General features: G+C 42.3%; 1 protein-coding gene across 2 annotated transcripts in view; it reads right to left on the bottom strand.

Moving 5' to 3' along the window:
- The window catches only part of stx8 (syntaxin 8), a 69,419-nt gene that overhangs the window by 5,914 nt on the left and 39,635 nt on the right, over positions 1 to 23,870 (bottom strand). For both annotated transcript variants that reach the window (XR_014599945.1, XM_084046301.1), the window contains exon 7: positions 5,723 to 5,824. Coding sequence is in view for 1 of the 2 variants with exons in the window: in XM_084046301.1 (XP_083902427.1) it covers positions 5,723 to 5,824 (102 nt within the window). In the remaining variant the exon portion in view is untranslated. The remainder of the gene's footprint in view (positions 1 to 5,722; positions 5,825 to 23,870) is intronic.

The following is a 23,870-nucleotide window of genomic DNA, read 5'->3' as shown; positions in this document are numbered from 1 at the left end:
CTAATTGGTGTGGGTCGTAGGCGGGCGGAGGGTGGATTTTGGGGGTGCCCCATGCAGACACCCTCCCATTCCCCGCCATGTCGGTGCCCTCTGCTCATGGTTCATGGACCTTTTTTTGGATCACAAAAGGCTTGGATGACCTCAGTGGGAAGGGATAGAGGCGCAGGTTTTATGTTAAGTGAGTTAGTGTGGCGGTCGCCATTTCACAACGCTGAACAGAAATAAATATGGACTTTACGCTATGAACAGAGTTACTGTACACCTGCCAGGTTATACAATTAATGTGTTTGTAGTTAAGTATTTACTACAAACCTTGAGCTTCAGGGATCTGATATGCTGTTATGATAGAAATCATTACAAAATAAAAAAGGTGCGTCATGCTGTAATTGCATGATGTGATTACAATATGTTTTGCATTGGACTGTTGCTCTGTAAGCAAACCAGTTAAAAACAAAAGGTTTCAAACGTTTGGATCCCTTCATGTGAGCTTAATTTAATGAGCTTGATTTAATTATATTACACAGTTAACTTAGAATTAGAAACAAAAAATTTGGAAAGATCAATTATGAGATCAATCACGAGTTCACAACAAGAGCAAGCCTAGGACAGACAGAGTGACTTAAACCATCATTCACTGGAGATGAAAAGGCCTTTAACCCATTCAATCCGGGAACGCATCTTTGTCATTTTAAGATTTCTTTGGCTATTCAAAAATAGCAGATATACAAGCTCATAGCACGGCACCGAGTGCCGCGCTATGAGCTTGTAGATCTGCTATTTCTGAAAAATTGTGAAAATGTGTGCAAATATTTGAATATACAGTAGATATTTTTAAAGCAAACATTTGTAATTCAAATCTTTGCTTCTGGGGGTCCGTGGAACAACATATTTTGAGATGGGGTCCGCGGCCAAATACATATTATTTTGGGTGGTCCTTGACATGAAAAAGTTGGAGCACCACTGATATTATAGCAACATAAGTTATTTAGAAGACATTTGTAGAATCCCCAAAAGCAAAGATTTGAGTTAAAATGTTCACTTTAAAAATATATATTCAAAGATTTCCAAAAAGATATTTTTCAAAAATAGCCAAAGTATAAAATAATGACTAAAGTGGTTAAAATCTAAAATGACACAGATGCGTTCCCGGTCTTAATGGGTTAAAAGAAAGCCCTTTCAAAAGAGCAAAATTTGCATTTCCTCGACACAATTTATTTCTCGGTTAGCCTACGTGTTCCCCTACTGCCCCCCTATCTCCCTTTAGATGTCATAATCCAAACAGTTCAAGCCTACTTGAGATGCGAACCACCTGCAGGATTCACAGGGGGTTCTTGGAGTGGTTCCTCTACAAACCCTGAGGATTAGATTGGTTGAGAAGGGCCGCCCGGGCCCCGATGTGTCCTTGATGAGGCGCCTAAGCCCTGAGAAACTCACACCACTCTCCAAAAGACCCCTTGGTACTCCAAGATAATCTTCCGCTCTAATCCCACCTAGCTCTCAAAGCCTGCACTCCTCAATTCCCACTTATACAAGCTAATGGAGGTGGAAATGACTGTGAATAGGACTTACACTGAGTTTCAGTGATGGTGTGATCTGTCTAGTTTTGGTCAATAGGTTAGCTTAAAAACTTAAAATGCTATTAGCAAGGTTAATACAGTATATAACCTGCAAACTAACTTGAATCTACACAAAATGTAGACCGCAGCATTAGCTACGGAGATCAACCTAACTCCATACACTAGCTAAATGTTGTTGTAAATGCTGTATGACATACAGTATATGACCATGATAATCCAGTTATTCAAGCCTTAGCTTAAAGTTGTAGTGTACAGACACAACAACAGTTGTTTCATTAAAATAAAATGTTTAATCTTGGTAAAAAACTTTTCACTGCAAAAGTAAGAAAATCTACTTTTATCACAGTCACACCAGTGGCGGCAAAGTAATGTAACTAATGTCAGACGTTTCCTGAATCCTACACTGTACTACTCTCGCATTCCTGTGCTGACAATAGCAGATCTCCAAGCTCACACCTCGACGTGTTGTGAGCTTGTAGATCTGCTGATTTGCGCCGGCGCGCCGTGAGGTATAAATCAAGCCTGTTCTTTTTCTTTCAACAACGCAGCGGATGTTTCACCAAGCTACTGACAGCAGTCACGCACACGTTGCAAAGACAACCGTGGGCCGTGCAATATGTGGGCCCTCTCTCGCTTCAGGGGAGATGACCCCTAGCATAGCTCAGCTTGCACCTATCAAGCTTTCAGCTCTGCAATGGTTAGGTCTCGGATATACACGCACGCACACATAGTTGTTTCATCCCCATGTCCAAATCTTTACTTACAATACTTAAATCCTGTTAAGTTGTGACTCTGAACGTCTTTTCAGAGTTTTAGTATTGTTAGTACAATATTTGCAGTGTAAAAAAATGCAGATACTTCTTCATGAGGAGGGGCTATACCGACAGGTATGTGAGGTATGCCCCCGAACTGTCAAAGTCAGCCGTTCCCATCTCTCTCAAGAACCTGGCAGAGACATAACACCGAGCAGCGGCTCTGGATGAGCGGCGGTTTCAAAAACAAACAAGAGCTCTGAGGCTTTCAAGAATCATAAACACACAGCGATCTCGGAGAGAGAGAGAGAATGTTGTTGTACTCTCAATTCTTTCTGTCTTTGACAGGAGGCAGAGTGGCAAACAAATGGCGAGACTCGGGGGTGGGGAGGGGGGGGTGTGTGGTGGTGGTGTGTGTGTGTGTGTGTGTGTGTGTGTGTGTGTGTGTGTGTGTGTGTGGGGGGGGGGGGGTTCAGGGGAAACATATTGAGATGAGCATGAAGTAGCAGAGGGGAATTTTCCACTCACCAAGGACCAGACACACGCTCATATGCATGCACCCATGACGCACGTAAATGCACAAGCACGCATACATGCACAGGCTTACATACTCACACAGCCGAGCATTCATATGCATGTGCGCACGTGTGTGTGTGCGTGCGCGCAAACACACACACACACACACACACACACACACACACACACACACACACACACACACACACACACACACACACACACACACACACACACACACACACACACACACACACACACACACACACACACACACACACACACAGGATCAGCACACACTTGTGTAGATGACATGAACATTCTTCGGCCTTGCAATGGGGAAAAGGGAAGGACTGGGGTTTGGGGCGGGGGGGGGGGGGTGGGGGGGGGGGGGGTTTGTAGAAAGAAGAAAAGGCACAAACAGAAGAAAAAAAAGAAAGTGACTCCTGGTCCCGGTCTCTGGGATCTTCAAACAAAGCGTGTGCTGGCACCATGGGGACAGGGCCAAATGGAATGAAGCATTCTGCAGTTCTGACCTTCATCCTCCTGCTGCCGCCGCCGGCCAGAGCGCCTGTTAGCGCTGTCGCCTAGAGAAACAATGCAGCCCGTCTCCACAGCAATGCCACCAGGCCCTCCACTCTGTAAACAGAACCCCCCCCCCTTCTCCCCGCCAACATGCCAGGAAGAACCTTAACTCTCCCACATTTTATACCAGACCGTAACCTACAGTAACTACCCAGCCTTTCCACAGAAGCCCTTTTGTCTCTCTCTGGAAATGCCCATTGAGAGAAAAAGAGGAGCGGAGCGTGGTCTTGTTTTTATGGAACAGACCAATCAGCAGTTCAACACGGCCCGGACGGCAGGGATCTAGGGGTAATGGCGAGGGCGGGTATAGTGGTAGCACTGAGCCCCTCGGTGAACATCTCAATTCTATAAAAAGAGTCTTGAGCCGAGAGAGAGAGAGAGAGAGAGAGAGTGAGAGAGACAGAGGCTGCTCACTTTCGGGGAGGGGGGTGGGGGCGCTTAACCACAACTCTCCTGTGGTCTTTTGAGGGTTCCACTGAAAGGTCCACGAAGAAGGCAAGGAGGGTTTTGTGAGCTCTGAGCACTTTCTAAAAAGCCCAGGGAACTGAGTAAGCAGTAAGCCGTGACAGAAATAGCCAGTTAGCCCACCATTCACACTATAGGGTTTGTGTGCTGTTGTGCCAGAAAGTGCTTAGTTGTCACCATCATTGTCATTGTTTCGGCTCCATTAAGCACCATTCATTCTGGTGATGACGGCAAAAGGACAGCGATAAGTAATGATATCCCACGGCGGCAGATGAAACACATTGCTGGCAGTTTGCCTCCATCTTGAGGCAGTACACATTATGTTGATCTTCATCGTTTGGTCATTAAAATAACTGCAGAGTGTGTCCATGATTGAGATGGATTATTAACCTGATGATATGAGCGAACGCACATCATGTTAAAATCCTCAGTGGTAAATCCGTATTGAAATGACTCCTGATGATTTTACCGTGCACTTGTAAATTCCCATCAAAATGATTGACTCCACTGCGTAATGAACTGAAGAAAAAACACACCCTAAAAAGCACACTTTACAACCAGAATATGGTTGGTTAGTGAGGCTTGTTCGTAAAGTCAGTAAGAATACTCTGAAGATTCTTATAGGGGCCCTCATACAAGGTCATTATGATTATGCATGCACTTCATGGTATCACAACACCTCCAAGGCCCTAAAAACAAGGCTCCAAACATCCCAAAACAAACTTGTAAGGCTACTTCTTGGCCTCAATTACAAAACCCATCTAACCCCTGATCATTTTGCTAGGCTTGGATGGCTTAGGGTTGAGGACAGAGTACAGCAACTTGCTATGGGCCTGGTCTTCAAGATACACCACAACATTGGGATCCCCCTGTATTTGTCAAAATACTTCCAAAATGTTAATCAAGTCCATGATCATAACACCAGAGGCAGCTCCACAAACCATGTTCAACCCAGATTTGGCACAACAAAGGGAATGAACTCTTTCTCATGCTATTCATCTAAAATGTGGAATGCCCTACCAAAAGGAGTAAAGGAGTGCAAAACCCTACTCACTTTCAAAAATGCCCTAAAGATACACCTTCAGGAGGCTGCAATTCAAAAATGGCCCCTGTCCAAGTCCTAACCTACCCCATGTCCTAACCTAACCCCCCCCCCCCCCCCTCTCTTTCTTTTTTGTACATATTTTTCATCCTTCATACCAGTAACCTGTAAACTGATTGTATGACATTCTGTATAGTAGTGTGTATATCTGTCTGTCTCTTATATGTCAACATGATTTGTGTGCATGGGGATCTCATCTTAAACAAGCTACGTGCTTAACTGAGCTATCCAGTTTAGTAGACCTTGTATTGCGAATTTGTACTTCCATGTACTGTTATGTACTGTCATGTACTGTTCTCATGTCTTACTAAATAAAGTACATCAATCAATCAATTATACACAGTATCAGGTATTATAAGAGGCACAACAGAACATCAAGGTGTGTCATACCAGACCAGGCTTTAAAAAGGTAGGGTAAGTGATTAACTTTGGTTAAAATAAGTGTTAAATAGCTCTATATTCTGATAGTACTCATTGCTATAGAGTGTTTGTTCAGTAAAATGGAGTCTCCCATGTCTCTCCAGCTCTTTATTAAACACACTACCTGAACATGTACTATATTCTGTTTACTAAAGAGCTGGAGAGGCCCCTGTGACCGAACAAACGCTCTGTAGCAATGATTACTATCAGAATATAGTACTTTAACCTTTTTAACAAAATAAAAATAAAAATATATATATATATATCATTTACCCTACCTTTAAAAGGTGCAATGCAATACGTACCACATGACGCCGACTTGGTCTCCACAAGCTTAACTCTCCTTGTCTCGCCACGAATCCTGTCATCCGTCTTGTCCACCAGGTGTGCCAAGTCATCAATGATTTCTGAGAAAAAGATGAGAAGACCAGGATGTCAACAAAGTCATGTTGTGCAGTTATGTGATGCTACATCAGTCATGTCTTAAAACCCTTTGCCAAGAAATCTGTGTCGTATAAAACACATCCCAAAGCGCATAACAAAATGACTTGTGACACGCAGACACATCAAGCTCTACAGGAATTGGAAATGACATCAGACAAGCCAATAACCTCAGTCAGACAATAGATAAGGAAGGATGTGGCAATGCATTGTAGTAGATTGTGTGAGAGAGACAGTACTGATCCTCTCCATTTCAAATGGTTTCACTACTTCCTGGATCCATTCTGGATTTAATCAAGGATTTTTATTCTTCATGTGTTTAAATGGCCGCCAAGACATAAGTCCTTCAGGGTGACTTCCAGACAGACAGAGAAAAGGAAGAAGAAAATGAGAAAGAGAATGAAAGACATAGATGCAGAGAGACAAGAGGCAGAAACAGACAGTGTGTTTGTGTGCGTGTGTGTGTGCGTGCGTGTGCATGTGCGTGTCACTGACGCCAGGGTCCTTCAGTAGGAGTTCCTGACTTGAAGGCCGTCCAGATGGGAAACTATGTGATTTGTTAACCCATTAAGACCGGGAACGCACCTGTGTCATTTCTTTGGCTATTCAAAAATAGCATATATACAAGCCCAAACTTGTAGATCTGCTATTTTGAAAAATCTTGAACATTTGTGCAAATCTTTGAATATATATATATACATTTTTAACTCAAATGTTTGCTTCTGGGGGTCCCTGGAACAAAATATTTTGAGATGAGGTGGGGGGGTATTTGTCCGCGGACAAATACATATCATTTTGGGGGTCCTTGACATGAAAAAAGTTTGAGAACCACTGACATTATACTGTAGCGACATACGTTTTTTTTTTAATTTAGAAGACATTTGTAGAATTCCCAGAAGCAAAGATTTGAGTTAAAAATGTGCGCTTTAAAAAATATACATATTCAAAGATTTGCAAAAAAATAAATAAAAAAGAATAGCAGATCTACAAGCTCGTAGCTATGAGCTTGTATATCTGCTATATTTTAATAGCCACAGGAATCTAAAAATGACACACCGATGCGTTCATGGTCTTAATGGGTTAAGGCAAGCCACTGTGTCGACACAGCGACTCTAGTGTACACTTACTTACTCGGCTCACTGTTTAAACTACTGTAAGAGATGTGACTCAACAACAAGCCTCAACCATATTATCTACTGAAACGCCATCTTCTGGACCTGCTGGAAAGATGTTAAAATTACAAAATTCTAATTCCATACCTTAGCCAAATTCTGTTTTTCTCTTTCCCGGGTTGCCAAATCATGTGCGTGCAACAAGCGCCGGTGTTGCTACTTCCGTGAAACAAGCGTGGGTGCTCATATCCCCGACAGGTATGGTCTAGTGCTTTATAATGTAATAATGTATATCTGCAAAGTAACTAGTAACTAAAGTTTGCAAATAATTGTAGTGGAGTAAAAGTACAATATTTGCCTCTGAGATGTTGTGGAGTAGAAGTAAAAATATTGGAAATTGGAAATACTCAAGTAAAAATATCTCAAAATTGTACCGTACTTGAGTACACGTACTTAGTTACTTTCCACCACTGTCTATGACAATTATGTATTCAATGATTGATTGAAACAACTGATATATCTACAGTGCATACTGTACTGTAAAGTAGCTACCAAACAAAACATACTGTATAAAGCCAGGTTGTTTCAGTATAAAGGTATCTTTCCAAGCCCCATTCTCCACTTCAGCTGTGAATAAATACTTGAGGAAATATATGAGTGAAAAACAGTCAAAACAGCATGGCTCATTACCCCCATTCTACATTAGGTATTTTATTGCAAAACAAGAATTCAAATTGGCCGTTTCGTCTTTAGTGTTTGTGTGTCTGCTGCAGACATAAATGTGTGGCTTGTTTCTTTTTTCTACTGTAGCCTTGATGATAGGTCCTGTCCAGTGACCTACTAGGACTGCAAAAAAGAAAAACCCAAAGAAAACAACTAATCTGAACAATGGGGAGAGTTAAAAAATAAAAAAAATCATTCAAATAGAAACCAAGGCCGAGAGGAAGAGAGGAGAAGCCTTTGCAGACTCCATATGAAAGATAAATGGATGTTTTACAGGAATGGGAAGCTACACACTCATCTACTGACCTGCGTTGACTGCCAACTCAAACAAGTTTCCTGCACAGGGAGCGAACGGATTCGTTTTATTTTTCTTCTTTTATTTTTTTTTAATCGTGGCTCCTGTGAAGTGGTGAGGCATTTTGCAGGGCATGTTCCAAAAAAAATCCTTTAAGTCCAATTCCCCGGCCCCAACACAACCGGGCAGCAAGGAGGTACTCTCACGGGTGACCGGCGCTCAAGGTCACCAAAGTGGTGGCCTTCCCCAAATAATACACCTGTCTCTTGCCCTAGTTTGAGATGTCTCTAAATTAGCCGAGAAAACGTGTTTTCCTTAACTGGCGCCGTCACTGGAGGATGAGGGAGTCTGCCTTCTGCTGACATCACATAATTAACCCATTAAGACCGGGAAAGAATCTGTGTCATTTTTAGACTTCTTTGGCTATTCAAAAATAGCAGATCTACAAGCTCATAGCGCGGCACCGAGTGCCGCGCTATGAGCTTGTAGATCTGCTATTTTTTAAAAATCTTGAAAATCTGTGCAAATCTTTGAATATATATTTTTGGTAATTTTGCTTCAGGGGATTCTACAAAATGTCTTCTAAATCCTAACGGTTTATTTCTTTTTAAACTTATGTTGTTATAATATTCGTGGTTCTCAAACTTTTTTCATGACAAGGACGCCCAAAATGATATGTATTCGCTTTAAATATATATATATATTCAAAGATTTGAACACATTTTCACGATTTCTTTCAAAAACAACAGATCTACAAGTTCATAGCGCGGAACTCTGTGTGAAATCTAAAAAATGACACACAAGATGCGTTCCCGGTCTTAAAGGGTTAAGCCGCGGGGATAATTTGGAGGAGGGAAAGGAAGACGTGTCAGCTTGAAGGGCCAGAGTGTGAGGGGGCGAGGACAAGGCGATCGGAGACGTGAGAGCGCCCGTATGTACAGCGTCTCCCGAGACTCCCACGTCGTCGTCTAAGCATCAGGCAACAATTTACAAGGAAGGAAACCTTATTTTACTGGCAGAGAACGGGTACAGACACTGGATGATTTGTCCAGCATGCTACTTCCAGCAAGTCATAATACACTGTTAAAATCCTGAGTGTTCATTTAACTCTAAGAGAGTGTATATAGCACTGTTGGGAGATAAATGGATACAATGGCCCTGGACTGCTGGCGTAGCGGTCCAGGCACCTAGGCTCAATGTAGCCTGACGGCGCGTCGCGGGTTCGAGTACCGATCCCGACGGCCTTTGCTGCGTGTCAGTCCCCATCTATCTACCAATTTCCTGTCAGCCTACTGTCCTGTCAATAAAGGCATAAAAGCCCCCAAAAATACATGAAAATGGATACATTAACAACGAAGTCAAGGACGTTTTTGGTCCTGTGTTTCTTAATTAATTTCTAACCCTACAAAAGCCAAATTAAGAGTTAGGATATAACTTCATCACTGACCATCCTACAAGGTACTGGTTCTTCACACACAAGTGAGCGTGCTCAGCTCCCCCCCCCCCCCCCCCCCCCCACACGTTAACAAGTCACAGTTCTAACATCATAATTCTCAATTTCCTATTGTAACCCTTGGTGAGATGCATGACAGCTGTTGGTTCTGGCTCGGATTCGGCCTATCAGCCGCACCACAATGCAGGGCCTGTTTCAGGCAAAAGGCTGTTTATTTAAAATGCTATTACGCTGGATAAACCTCCAAAGCCACAGTGTGGGAGCTAAGACACAGAGGCACATATATGCACACACAAATGCATGCATGCATGCGTAAGCGTATGCTTGCATAGAATACACACACACACACACACACACACACACACACACACACACACACACACACACACACACACACACACACACACACACACACACACACACACACACACACACACACACACACACACACACACACACACACACACACACACACACACAATGATCTCATTCGTCGTCTTGGCAGTCTGCTTGTACAGCACTCTAAGTGACATAGAAGACACTTATAATCCACGTCTAGTTACCGTTGGACTGGATCTGGATAGGGGCACCTAATAAAGGATTTAAAAGAATATATGTTTGAAAAATGTTGTGGGACAAAGATTTCTAATGCATAAATTAAGCTATAGGCTTTTCTGGCCAATGTCAAGTAAAGAGTCAGCAAAAGCCTGCATTTGAATGTAGTCTCCATGTTCCTCTGCAACAAGAACCGACAGAAACGCAATACTGTGTCCAAGTTACAGTATAACACATGTACAACTCAACAACGCAATAATTAGAAGTTCTATCAATTAGTAATTCACTGTTAACATAAATGAGGTCAAGTTATTTATCAGAAAAGCTAGAGAGTGTAGAAATGAACCTAAGACTGTTTCACTGTGTACACCAAAGGGCAAGTCAAAATCTCAAAGCACCTCTGTATTCATATCCGGACAAAATAATGAGAGAGACAGGAAACAAGGAGAAAAAGCAGGGGAGTGACATGCAGCAAAATGAATGGTCCAACCGGCCCGGAATCAAACCAGGGACTCGCTGACAGACATCAGAGCTAGGGTGTGCCAATACACTAATTTCACGAAACAATGCGATATTGGGCTCACAACATCGATACGATATCGATGCGATATATGGCACTTTTTTAATATGAAAATATATGGAGGGGAAAAAAGCTTGATATTTTTTTTCTCGAAACAATATATATATATTTTTTCCCCAAAACGATACATATCGTCACGAAAACGTATCGCGATATATCACGGGACGATATATCGGCACACCCCATATCAGAGCCCATGTGGTACTTGCCAGTATGTAAAGGTTTTTTATTAATAATGCTAAATTAAAAAGGTTTAAATACACTTCTTTAGGTTATCTAATTTGGCTCTGTATTGGCCACATAGTACTGATATAGTAAAAAATATATATATATACTCATACTTTTTTGTATAGTATATATTGCAATAATAATGCGTGGTTGACCCTAAATCCCAAGGCACACCTGGACTTGTCTGACAGCACAACTGATGGAAAGGAAATGAGCCTTCATACTGTAGCTACATTGGAACAGAGCTCAGGATTAAAAACACAGAGAGTAACTTTTCCATTAAAACTTAAGTTACTTGGGAGTGCTGGCTGACCTCCATAAGGACAAGGAGTGAATCCCTAACAAGTACAGTCTTCTTTCTGTCTATACTGAGAGAACTCGGCTGTAAGTTCCCCCCCTAATTAGGTTATATACCGTACAAATGAAAATGAAAAGCACAGGTCAATTACCAAGCTCTCGGTGGGTTCCAAGATGAATTTCACATTGTCTTCACTGGTTGGTTCGGTGAAAAACACAATTAATAGTGTTGGCCGGCCGGGAGAGCCAAAACCTGAGAAATCTCTTTGGTCACACACCTTCAAATCTGAAACCTGAAACTATAGTACATTAAAATATGCTCATTGAGAATATTGTGATTCTAATGTGACCGGGCCATTTCGAATCAATTGGACATAATGACCATATGTTCATCATCCGCTTTCAAATGTAATTTCAGAATTCCCTAGTGAGCCGCCAGGCATGCGTGTGCCCGCGCTGAGCAGCTGATGTCAGCGCACCCGTCTTGTTGTCAACTTATGTAAAGAGTCATTCATTTGTTGTAAAAACTGTCTTTATTTATATGAATTCAAAAGTTTGGCTGTGCAACTTTAGCACGCTAGTTAGCTACATAAAGTAAACCCAGCCGGAGCGCAGCTGTCTTGTTGTTTAGAAGCGTGCGCTGCCATGTCTCGCTAAATCACGCCCATCCGGGTGAAACAGTTCTATTGGAGTCCCCTATTACTTTTTTTTTTTTAATCGGTGATGTAGGACACAACCTTTTAATTTATGAAATACTTGGGGTGCAACAGCTAATGGAACTGAAAAAATATATTAAAAAAAACAAAAAAAAACAATCGATAGTCAATTACAATAATTACAATAATCTTTCCACAAACCTGTTATAAAAAATAACCCTAATGTAGTTGACTCATTGACTGCCAAAGACGAGATTTCTCGTCATTTCACTCCAAGGCTCAGACTGTTTTCAGTGGTTTACGATAGAGGCCGCTCTTCTGCAGCCTGTGAATGATCCCAGTATTTCCCAAGAATAGTACACCCAGAAATCACGTGATCACAACAAAATGAAGCTGGTCTCGTTTAGTATTATAGGATTTATTAAAATCGAATTTTCTCTGCTTTCTGTTGCTTTCTGGCGAAAACAAGCCACATTCAACTGCCCATAACTATGGAATGGATTATTGCGACGGCACGCTAGAATAATACTCGATGATTTTTCAAAGGTTAGTAAAAAACGCTCGAAATCGCTGGCAAGGGCAGCTATAGACGATGTTAACCCATTAACTGCCAGAGGTATTTCTGAATATTTCTAGCCAGTGCCAGAGATTTTTCATTGAAAAAAAAAAAGTACTCAGGAGCCGAGATAAATATTTTTTAAGTTTTAAGTTAACAAGGAAGTGGATAGGAGTCTATATCTTCGATAAATCATATCTCCTTGGTCTTTGGGTCAAAAAAAAAATGTATTAATTTTTTTAGTTCACGTAGATCTACGCGATTGGCACGTGGCGGCTATAAATAGGTTCGCGTAGATCTACGTGATTGGCATGCAAGTGAGACTAATAAAATGTGTAGATTTAAAAAAAGTCTATTTGTTTTTTCCCCCCCACGCCAATTCGTTGATATACAGTATATCTAAAAAAAAAACTGTTTTCTCCATTATTCGATTAATTGAAAAAGTAAAATAATCAATAGTTGTGGCCCTACAAAATACAACCTGTCCTTTCTCTGAGTAGGTGCGTGAGGGGCTGGAGCAGACACCAATCTCTGTGTGTAGGAGCGTGAGGGGCTGGAGCAGACACCAATCTCTGTGTGTAGTAGGAGCGTGAGGGGCTGGAGCAGACACCAATCTCTCTGTGTGTAGTAGGAGCGTGAGGGGCTGGAGCAGACACCAATCTCTCTGTGTGTAGTAGGAGCGTGAGGGGCTGGAGCAGACACCAATCGGACACAGATGTTGGCCCGTTATGACATCACTCCCCTCTACTCCCTCACACCGCCGTCTCCCTGCACCATCTCAATGTCCCATCGCATGGTCCAATACAATTACAGCCTTTCTGTAAACAACCTCTCTGATTAGCTTTCATTGGTGGCCAGGCTTGCTCTCTGAGGACTAACATGTTAAAAGACCGATTCATACTTCGTCGCACGACATTGTCGCGCGGTGGAGAAAAGCTCACAAAGCATCGCGGATGCAGCACGTTGGGTGAGCTTGTAGGTCTGCCATTTTTGTCTTTAGCAGGTCCGCTTCCGTCCCTGCTGTCTGTCAGCATCATCTTTAAGAGACACTTCCTCTCAAGAGAGAATGGTTTCTGTGGCCCGGGCTGGATTCTCATTAAATGGTCAAGCTGGAAATGTTACGTTTTTTGAAAACTGGTCGCTATTACATGTGTGTGAATGTGTGATTTATTAGTTCAGGTTTAGGGTATAACCGACTTATAGACCCAGCTATGTGTATAATAAGGTTTGTAGTATATTGGAGGGTAGTTAACTTAAGACCAACCTCTTTTTCTGGGTATTTTTGGTGTCAATAGTCATGATAGCACTGAATTCAATGGCCATTGCACTGATATATTAACCCACTAAGACCTGAGGCCGATGTCTTCTAAATCCTAACAGTTTTTGCTTTATCAGTGGTGCTCCAACCTTTTTTTTCTCCAACCGCTATGAGCTTGTATATCTGCTATTTTTGAATAACCAAATAAATCCCGGTTCCCGGTCTTAATGGGTTAACTACAGTATAATCAAAAAGTACTACATTTGTATAAGTTTCAGAGTTAATCATCTCCTCCTCTAGTCATCTGTGCATACAATACATACAGTATTTTCTGGACCATGAGAACTCGCTTTCTAGCAGCAGACTTTCTCACGTCAGCTCCACTCCCTCATCAGATCTCATCTCAAGATGATGATGATGATGACCCACCTCAAAGTGCAATTAGAGGATTGGCTGATTCAACTTCGGGCCCAGCATAACAATTCGGATCCAAGGTCATTACACAAGCTGCAAGCTGTAATACATTTTCCAGGCCGACAAAGGCGAAGCGGAGAACAAGGACAATGGGGAAAATTGTTCAGGCCACACAACATGGACAACATCAGACAGACACTTGCACAAGTACAGTACGCCGCTTGACTTGACTTCAATTACAGTTTTTACAGAACAAAGCGAAAGAAAGAGACGATACAAGGCGGCGAAAAGAGTGTGAGTGTGTGTGTGTGTGTGTGTGTGTGTGTGTGTGTGGGTGCGTGTGCGTGTTTGTGTGTTACAGATGGTGACTATAGTCTAGGTCAGGGGTTCTTTAACTTTTTCATGTCAAGGACTCCCACATTAATATGTATTTGACAGCGGACTCCATCTGAAAATATTTTCTGCCAGGGACCCCCATACAAGATTTGTGTTGTCAAAAAATATCCCAAAATGTTAAAAAAAATTCAAGATCTTTTGAAAATAGCCGAGCTACAAGCTTGGCATCGCATTGCGTTGTGAGCATGTAGATCGGCTACTTTCAAATAGCCAATGTATACATTTAAAGTGGTTAAACTGATTCTGATGCTATATTAACTAATTCAGCAGGGGGACCACAGGAACAACCTCAAGGAGGACCCCTGGGGGTCCCCGGACTCCACTTTGAGAACCACTGCTCTAGGTGTGGACAGTGCAGGAATGTCATCTGAATTCTTTGGGATGTGGTATTACCATGCAGGGTCAAAAGACATAAGCTATTACCATGGCACAAACCCACTGTGTTTATGTGGTTCTACGGCACCGCAATGTCACTACCCAGTCTCAGCCGTTCCTTTTCACAGCTTATACATCATAACAAGACTAAGCAGTCTAAAAGTACCGCTAGCGGCCCCTAAAGGCCGGCCTGCTTTTTAACCCATTAAGACCTGAGGCTGATAAAAAAAACAGTTTTCAGAAAAAAACTATTACACAAAAATAAAAAAACGTAATACAGTGGTGTGTTCAAAACCTTTTCATGTCAAGTACCCCCAAAATGATATGTATTTCGCAGTGGATCCCCATCTCAAAATATTTAGTTCCAGGGACCCCCAGAAGCAAAGATTTGAGTTACAAATGTTCGCTTTAAAAAATATATATTCAAAGATTTGCAAAACTTTTCACGATTTTTCAAAAATAGCAGATCTACAAGCAGATATACAGCTATGAGCTTGTATATCTGCTATTTTTGAATAGCCAAAGATCTCTAAAATGACACAGATGCGTTCCCTGTCTAAAGCTAACAGGACCAAAGTGGTTTGAACTGACCGACATCACCATTCTCTCACCAGTGGGGATAAATAAATAAATACAAAGTTTGAAACCGTTATCAGTGCAAGAATTTGGGGGTTCACAGTGAATAATTAGTACATAGTCCATGGGGTTACCAAAATCAGTATGGTTCATCCTCCGGAGAGTGTGAAGGTACACACCATTCCAGCTCTAAAAGCCTTCTTTGTTTTGCTTATAAGACACTAAAAACATTTAATATCTTAAAAGAGGCACCTGGGCTCAATGTAGCCTGACAGCGTGTCGGGGGTTTGAGTCCCGCTCCTGACGACCTTTGCTGCGTGTCTCTCCCCGTCTCTCTCTCCCTCTTTCCTGTCCATCTTCATTAAAGTACATATATTATTTCCCTTCCGTATTTCTACTAAATATAGACCCTCCAAAGTCCACAGCAAAATCCAGAGAGTAAATTTAACTCTGAGAGTGTAGAATGTGAGCAATTATTACAGTAAGAGTTAAATGAACCGTGCGCTGACTCATCTTCACTGAGGCTAAAGCAGTGGTGGTTTGTGTGTGTGTGTTTGTGTTTGTGTTTGTGTTTGTGTTTGTGTGTGTGTGTGTGTGTGTGTGTGTGTGTGTGTGTGTGTGTGTGTGTGTGTGTGTGTGTGTGTGTGTATGTGGGGGGCGAGGGCACCACCATAAACAGTGACACCCCAACTCAGCTCCAGGATGTGCTGTATTAACTCTGTGTGTTATTCTAGGACTCCTTCCCAGAGCGGGCAAACGCGTACAGAGAAAAAGCTTGTTTTCCCTCGCCGATTTGAACACAAACCAACTCGGTGGGACTAATTCTGTTGCGTGCTCGTTCAGGAGATGATTTCTCCTGAGGACATGAAAGGAGAGAGGAAGAGAGACCAGAGACCCAGAGTTTCGCTTGACTGTTGCACATGCCCTGTTGTAGTGTAGGCGGAGGGTGCGGGCGGGCGGTGGGTGAGTGTGTCAGGTGGGGGGTAGCCCACAACTGTTACCAATTGGCCCTGGTGTGACTGACTGACTGTGTATACAGGGCAGAGTTTGGTTGCCAAACAAAACACACACAGCTCCGAACGTAACTGGAACTTAGCTTGGCGCGCACCAAGGCACTCCGCTTGATGATACAACTCAGGGCAATTATGGTATTTACAAGAAGTTGCGCTGTCCTGCAAGATTTTTTTTTGTCTTTCTCCCTTTTCTTTTCTCTTTTTCCTTTCCTTCTGCCTGGCTGCTTATTGTAAACAAACTCCTAGAGGGTCTGCGGGGAGCGAGGATTAGCGAGTTTCACTCGAAACCTCAGAGTTTTACCAGTTTATGTACTGAGTGCCAAACCTGGTGTACAGGAATACAGGCCAAGAAATGGGTAAAAGAACAAAAAAAACAAGTGCAATTTCTATCTCTGTAAAATGTGTCTGAGTACAGAAATACCACCACAAATGTGTTTGGCCCATCTAAGAAGAAGGGAGAAAGTAAAAATAAACAGCCACTTTCTTCTTCTAACCGTCCACAAGCACGGTCATAAAATAAATGAGTTTATTTGTTCGTAATGAGCTCTCTATTGCTGTTTAAATAGTCACGCGTCGTTGATTGATAGTGACTGACTTGAGCTTGGTTGCGAGATCCAACAACAACAATTCAGCTTGTGTATTTGCAACTACAAAGTGTCACATCAATAGGATGATAATAAACAACATTTCGCCTCATCAAGATCATTATAATATACACAGACCACCTTTGAAGGCAAAAAGTAGATATATTGTTGCTGTTGGGTGGAATCCCTGCATGTCCAAAACTGTGACTTTTCAAGAATTAGTGAAAGAAGAAGAAAAAAAGAACCTGCATTGGAAATAAGAACAAAGTCCGTGACACGTTCTCTGTTGCCTAGAACCGGAGAATCACTTTTTTGGGGTCATGTGATCAGTGACGTGTACTCTTTGGCCCACCCTCTAGGCAGCCGCATAGTCTAGAATGGAGAATTCCATCTCCAAATTAAACAGCGCGACATGAATATAAAATGAAGACTTGTTGGAGCCCTTTCAGTCAATTCAGTTATATTACGCACAATTGCAATGTCTTGTGAAAAAGGTGATATAACCATATGCCATTATAAACTACCGTACTAGGATTTACTTGCAAGGCGATTATTCTTTCTTTCGCACAGATTATTTTATACTTCACTGCACAATGGTGTCATGCAAAGATACTGAATATAGCAGATGTACAAGCTTGCATATTGGCCATTTTGACTATTCGTGAAGTTTTTGTGAATTTTCGCCTACAATGCCCAAAATAGGGACAGATTATTAATTCAATTATTTTATGAACTTATCGATTATCTGTTATAATCGATTTGTTAGATTAACTGTTGCACCCCTAGTCTTCTTAGCGTCCAACCTGTGTGTGTGTGCGAGGGTGTATGTAATATGTGAGTGTGCACACATGCAGCCTCCATTTACACCATTTAGCCTCCTAGCATCTGGTCTTCTGAAGTGCGAAGCCACATGTGTACAAATTAGTCTCACTGTTGGACATCGTGTCCCTTGGCCCCAATGAATCCATTAAGTCTCTGCAACAAGACGGACACATACTACCTTACGCATTACTCCAAGGTGTAGAGAAACGTTTAAACACATGAACCCTAGTATCCCTATTCTGGGCATGCCATGGCAATAACCAGTTTTCTACAAAGAGATTTGGTGTGGAGGGGAAAAAGGAGGGGGCCAAGGATAGACCTCTGGGGGACCCTGGTCCAGTGGTTCTCAAACTTTGGACCCCCAAATTCAAATATATTTGGCCGCGGACCCGCATCTGAAAAGGCTTTGTGCCAGGGACCCCCAGAGGAGAAGATTAATGTTAAAACATTTCAACATTTTTCAAAATCTTCCAAACATTTTCGATATTTTTCAAAAATCCCCCAAAAATAGCAGATATACAAGCTCGCAGCGCGGCACGAAGTGACACGCTGTGAGCTTGTATATCTTCTATTTTTGAATAGCTAACATATAAATGGACAAAGTGGTTATGATTTTGATGCTATGCTTTTGCTGGGGACTCCCTGGAACACCCCCAAGGACTCCTGGGGGTCCCCGGACCCCACTTTGAGAACCACTGCCCTAGTCGACCAAGTACATAAGGTTTAAGTGGTTAATTGCTGACTACATCTCTGATTTCTCTTGTAGTGTTTCATAGCAACTTCTTTAGTTTCTTTTTAATGAGCACACTTATTGCCCTTTGTATAATTACTGTTGAAATACATTATGGCGGAATTACAGCATCAACCGCAAAAAACGAGACCTCAACAACCATCACATAAGTGGATCACAGACAGTACATGTGCCCAGTCCACAACTCGCCCTGTAACAGATTACTTTCACTTAGAACATACAGTAACTGTTTTATATTTACCCACAGATCTATCACTGCACGACGCGCGGGGCACCCGAATGGACGGCCAGCTGATGGATGTCCTTTATAAGATGTAAGAGAATGCACTTCAAAGTATAGGGACATAAATTAAGAAGAATCTTCAGAGTTTCACCCACATTTTGGCACGTACACAACCGGTTGTGGGATCTCTAGAACATAGATCCTGGTGAATTATGACAATGTTGCAGCGTTGAGGAGGGTGTGGTGGACTTCAACGCGCGCGCGCACACACGCACACGCACACACACACACACACACACACACACACACACACACACACACACACACACACACACACACACACACACACACACACACACACGTGTATAGTAGGACAGGCAACAGGATAAGTTATGGAGCCTGCTAAAGTATCACAGCTGTCTATTGACTACTGCTGGTTGAGGAGATGCTGTTAGCATGCATTGCACTGGGGTCAAAGCTAGAATAATTCATTCTGTGCCCCGAAAAGAGAAAATCTGGACCTTTTCAGGAACCAAGAGCATGACAAGAATACCACTCAAACTTTCCAAACATGCTGTGTTGAGACTGAGAGAATAGTCTGGATACAGTGTTTTGCACACAAACAAAAATGAGTCACACACACCGCAGAGTAATACACTTGCCACCAACACAGAGGCCTGGCGGCATGTTATGTACTCTACATACCTGCATACGATGTCATGTTCCTAATGAAGAACATGTACACACCTGCATGTGATGCTAATGTTCTAAACATCATGTACATACCTGCTACTCACATGCTATCTGTATAAACCAAGCCCCCAGAACCGCGGTAGAACAGTGAAGCTGCCGATTGCAAAACTTCTGCATTTAAAACGCTACTGCGCGTGCTTCTACCGTTACCGATAACCCAGTTTTTAACAACTTTTATTATGAACTATTCCGAGTGTTTTCACTAACCTTTGAAAAATCATAGAATATTTTTCTTCACAATGATCCATCCGCCGATCGCTTTAAAAGACGTAGGGGGATCTCGTAGAATCGGAGAAAAAAAAGGTGCCGCCGCGAGTGACGAGTATCATTGTCATTTTGGCCCAAGGCTCACACCGCCATTGACGAGTCACTCGTCATGTGGTGTTTTCAGTGGTTTATGCAAGAGGGCGCTGTTCCGCAGACTGTGAATCATGATGATGAAGAGCTCAGCCAAAGATCACGTGATCACAACAAAATGGAGCTGGTTTCGTTTAGTATTATAGGATTTATAAAAATCTAATTGTCTCTGCTTTTTGTTGCTTTTTGGCAAAAACAAGCTACATTCAACTGCCAATAACTATGGAATGGATTATCGTGGCGGCACATTTATTTTCTCAGATTCTACGAGACCCCCCTACGTCTTTAAAAAACGATCGGCGGTGAAGAAATATATTCTATGATTTTTCAAAGGTTAGTGAAAACGCTCTGAATCACTGGCAAGGGCAGCCATAGACAATGTTTTAACTCTGGTGGTTAATGAGTTAACAGTAGACCAAAAATCGATCAATGTGAGACAGGACCAAAACATACGAGTCAAGTCAGCCAGCCTTATCACGATGACATCTACATCTACAGTATTGCATGCATGTTCCATCACAGTTTTGTAAACTGTTGTAAGCAGTTGCTCAGGAGGTTGAGCGGCTGCTTGAGAATTGGAATGTTCCCAATTCCATCCCCGGCCCCAGTGAGTTTAAAATAATGACATCTTTAAGTCCATCTCAAAGTAAGAATACAGACATGTGAAACATCCCTTCTGGGTGGACAGAATAGAAGGGGTATTTATTTTTATACGGTCCCTCCCAGTAATAGGTGAATGCCTTGTTATAGGTTAGAAAAGGGCAAGGGAATGTTATTGTTGACAGCTCTTCAATCATGTATGGCAAACAGAACAAGCCCCTGCACCACCGCTAGAAATGTAATTATTTGTATGTTAGATATAGTACATTTTTATTGGCATCTATCAACTAGTCACCCAGTGTTTTAAGTGTTTTGTTATCTATAGGGTAGGGCTGTGAATCGTTTGCTATCTCACGATTCGATTCCGATTCTTGGGGTCACGATTCCGATTTTTATCGATTTTTTTCAAAATAAACGATTCTCGATTCAAAATCGATTTTTTTTAAATTCAAAAGCGATTTTTCTTTTCCCGATTCAAACGATTCGATTCAAAACGATTCTCGATTCAAAACGATTCTTGATTCAAAACATAGAATGCATTTATGTAACTTTTATAATTGTAAAGGTTTTATCAACTGATAATAGTGTAAACACACAAAGGTAAATCCAAGATCCTCCTTTCTTAAAATGAGAATCGATTCTGAATCGTCCAACATGAGAATCGCGATTCGTATTCGAATCGATTTTTTCCGACACCCCTACTATAGGGTGACAGTGGCTGAGGAGGGCAGTGGCTGGGAATCGGAAGGTTGGGTTCGATCCCCGTCTCCTCCAGGCTTCGTGTTGAGTTGTCCCTGAGCAAAGACTATATTAACCCCTAATTAATCCCCCATGCATCCCGTGGGGGCTGCACAGTGCACACTGCTCCTAATAGGATGGGTCAAATGCAGAGTCCCATGGGGATTCACTACAAACACCCTTTTTTTGTGGACGCAGTAAATGAGTTAATCACCGTACCAGCATGATGCTGCCAGCAGGACCCTTGGCTAAACCTATAGATCCTAGATATGAATTCATGTCCAATTATAAAGTTCTGTCTTTTTCCTCTCTCATGCTCCTGGTTTCTCAGAATGGACCCTCCCTCTCTCTTGGGATACTGGCCTGCTAATGAAGTGTGATGGCGGTGATGAAGTGATGAAGTGCAACAACGTGTGGTTTTAAAGTGCTGTGCCAGGGACAGGGTGGTCTCTGTCTTAATGCTGCTGGCACCCACATGCTCATCACATACCCATTGTTCAGTGGCACCTGGCCATGAGAGAAAGGGGGGAGGGGGGGGTTGGCACATGCGGTAAAGGGATAACCGACCAGACTTGTGTCTGTTGAGTCTCATCATTTATCTCATTTGTGTCTCTCATTTTTCCCCTCTTCATGCGAATCCTGCTCCTCCGTTATGTCTCCATCCATCATAGGCTGACAGTGTGAATCACTTGTTTATTAATTGTGTGCACAGTGCTCTGATAACTTCATCCCCATGCTCATTGTTCAGTGCTACCTGCCGTGAGATGTGAAACGCTGGTGAATCCGACAGGGAAATGACATCTTATTATCTACCTGAACCCTAACATCCCTATTCTGTGAGGAACATCTGCCGAAAAAATAGACCCTCGCACAAGCTTATTTAGAGAGAGGGGGGGGGGGCAGACCGAGTACAGAGCCGACCCCAGTCAAGTATAGAGGGTGTGTTAAGTGGTGTGTACACACTGATGGATCCATTTGCCCTGAATGTCCCCAGCATGCGGTTGTGAAGAAAACAAATTCCCATAACCGTGTCTGTTGTTCAATTTGCTATAATCGGCCTTCAATGTTCAAGTTTCATTAAGACTCTTTAAAAGAAAACGAGAAAAGGCCGAAAATCTAGTCAGGTGCAAATAGGTGGAGCCTTTGTGAGGAGTTGCCAAAACATGAAGTAGCCTGTTACAGCACCACCAGGAGGTCAATTTGAGAGATCTAGGGTGGAGGTTCTTCGGTGGCCTATTGGGAGTGTGCGTGCGAAGTATCCTGCCAATCGGTCCAGTGCTGCCTGAGATTAGCTGCTCACAGACAGACTCGCAGACAAACAGACAGAATCACAGGAGTGAAATCCCGCCCTGTTGGCTTGCCGAAGACAATAAAACATTTCAGTTGACCCTCTGTGATACTCTGGGTGGAGCAGATGACTTCCATTCTAACAAAACTCTCCTCCAGGCCAACAATAGCATTCTTATTGAAATTTGGTCACCCCAAACATAGCTACTTCAAAATTAGGTTGGATATCTATATCAAAAGCACCAGAGAGCGTCTTAAATACAGTAGCCAAAAATCTATCAGTTTGGGACAGGACCAAATGTCAAGTCAGCCATATCATGATGATATCTATTATTGCATGTTCCATCTACGTCAGAATAGATTACTTAGATAACAGATACTTAGTCTAACCTTATTCTGCAGAGTGACATACTTGCTAAACACGAGATGGGAGTTATAACTTATAAATGTTAGATAATAAGGAAGGTGAGCAGGGGACTGACCAAACATTCAACTTCAATTCAGATGGTAAGCTATGAAAAGTTTAACTTTGGATATGCACAATATGTCTTAATTGAAGATATCGAAATGACCTTGAACGAGGCAGATTGCATTGATTTTCTTACACTTGTTTTTAACTATATGTTGGCTGGTATGGCCTATACATTAGGCGGAATTGGCGCACTTTCTAAGACTTTGCATAGAACTTTTATGCCTTGGGAGTAACCCTGAGGAAAGGAAGAGACTGGGAATTCCTCACCAAGCAGCTGTGGTCTAATTGAAATGATGTGCATCTAGTAATTCTAGTAACATCTCCCGTAGAGGACAGTGTTGCTTCCCGGCAGGATGCTGGCTGACTGACTGACTGACTTGACTTGACTGACTGAGAGGAGTTATGGGGCGACTTTGATCTGAACGCCAGACGCCGTTTAACTCACAATACACCCACAACACACACACACACACACACACACACACACACACACACACATGCTGACAGTATGCTCATATACGTAGAAACGGGCAAATACTGTATGTGCACACACACACACACACAATCACATCCCCACATGCACTGAAACACGCACACATTTCCTGGATGTGACGCTTCCGACACACACTTAGGTCACAACAAGGAGAGAGGAGTCATCTCTGTGATGACTATTAACCCATTAAAACTGGGAAAGCGTCGGTGTAATTTTAGATTTGAACCACTTTAACCATATTTTATACTTTGGCTATTCAAAAATAACAGATATACAAGCTCATAGCACGGCACGAAGCGTTATGAGCTTGTATTTTTGAGATTTTTTGACAAATCCTGAAAATGTGTGAACATTTCTGAATATATATATTTTTCAAAGCAAACATGTTTAACTCAAATCTTTGCTTCTGGGGGGTCCCTGGAACAAAATATTTTGAGATGGGAGT

This window comes from Gymnoscopelus microlampas (assembly GCF_963454915.1).
Source record: "Gymnoscopelus microlampas genome assembly, chromosome: 2".
Taxonomy (NCBI): Eukaryota; Metazoa; Chordata; class Actinopteri; order Myctophiformes; family Myctophidae; genus Gymnoscopelus; species Gymnoscopelus microlampas.
The sequence above is the reverse complement of the archived record's forward strand: the minus strand, read 5'-3'. Positions and strand labels throughout refer to the sequence as shown.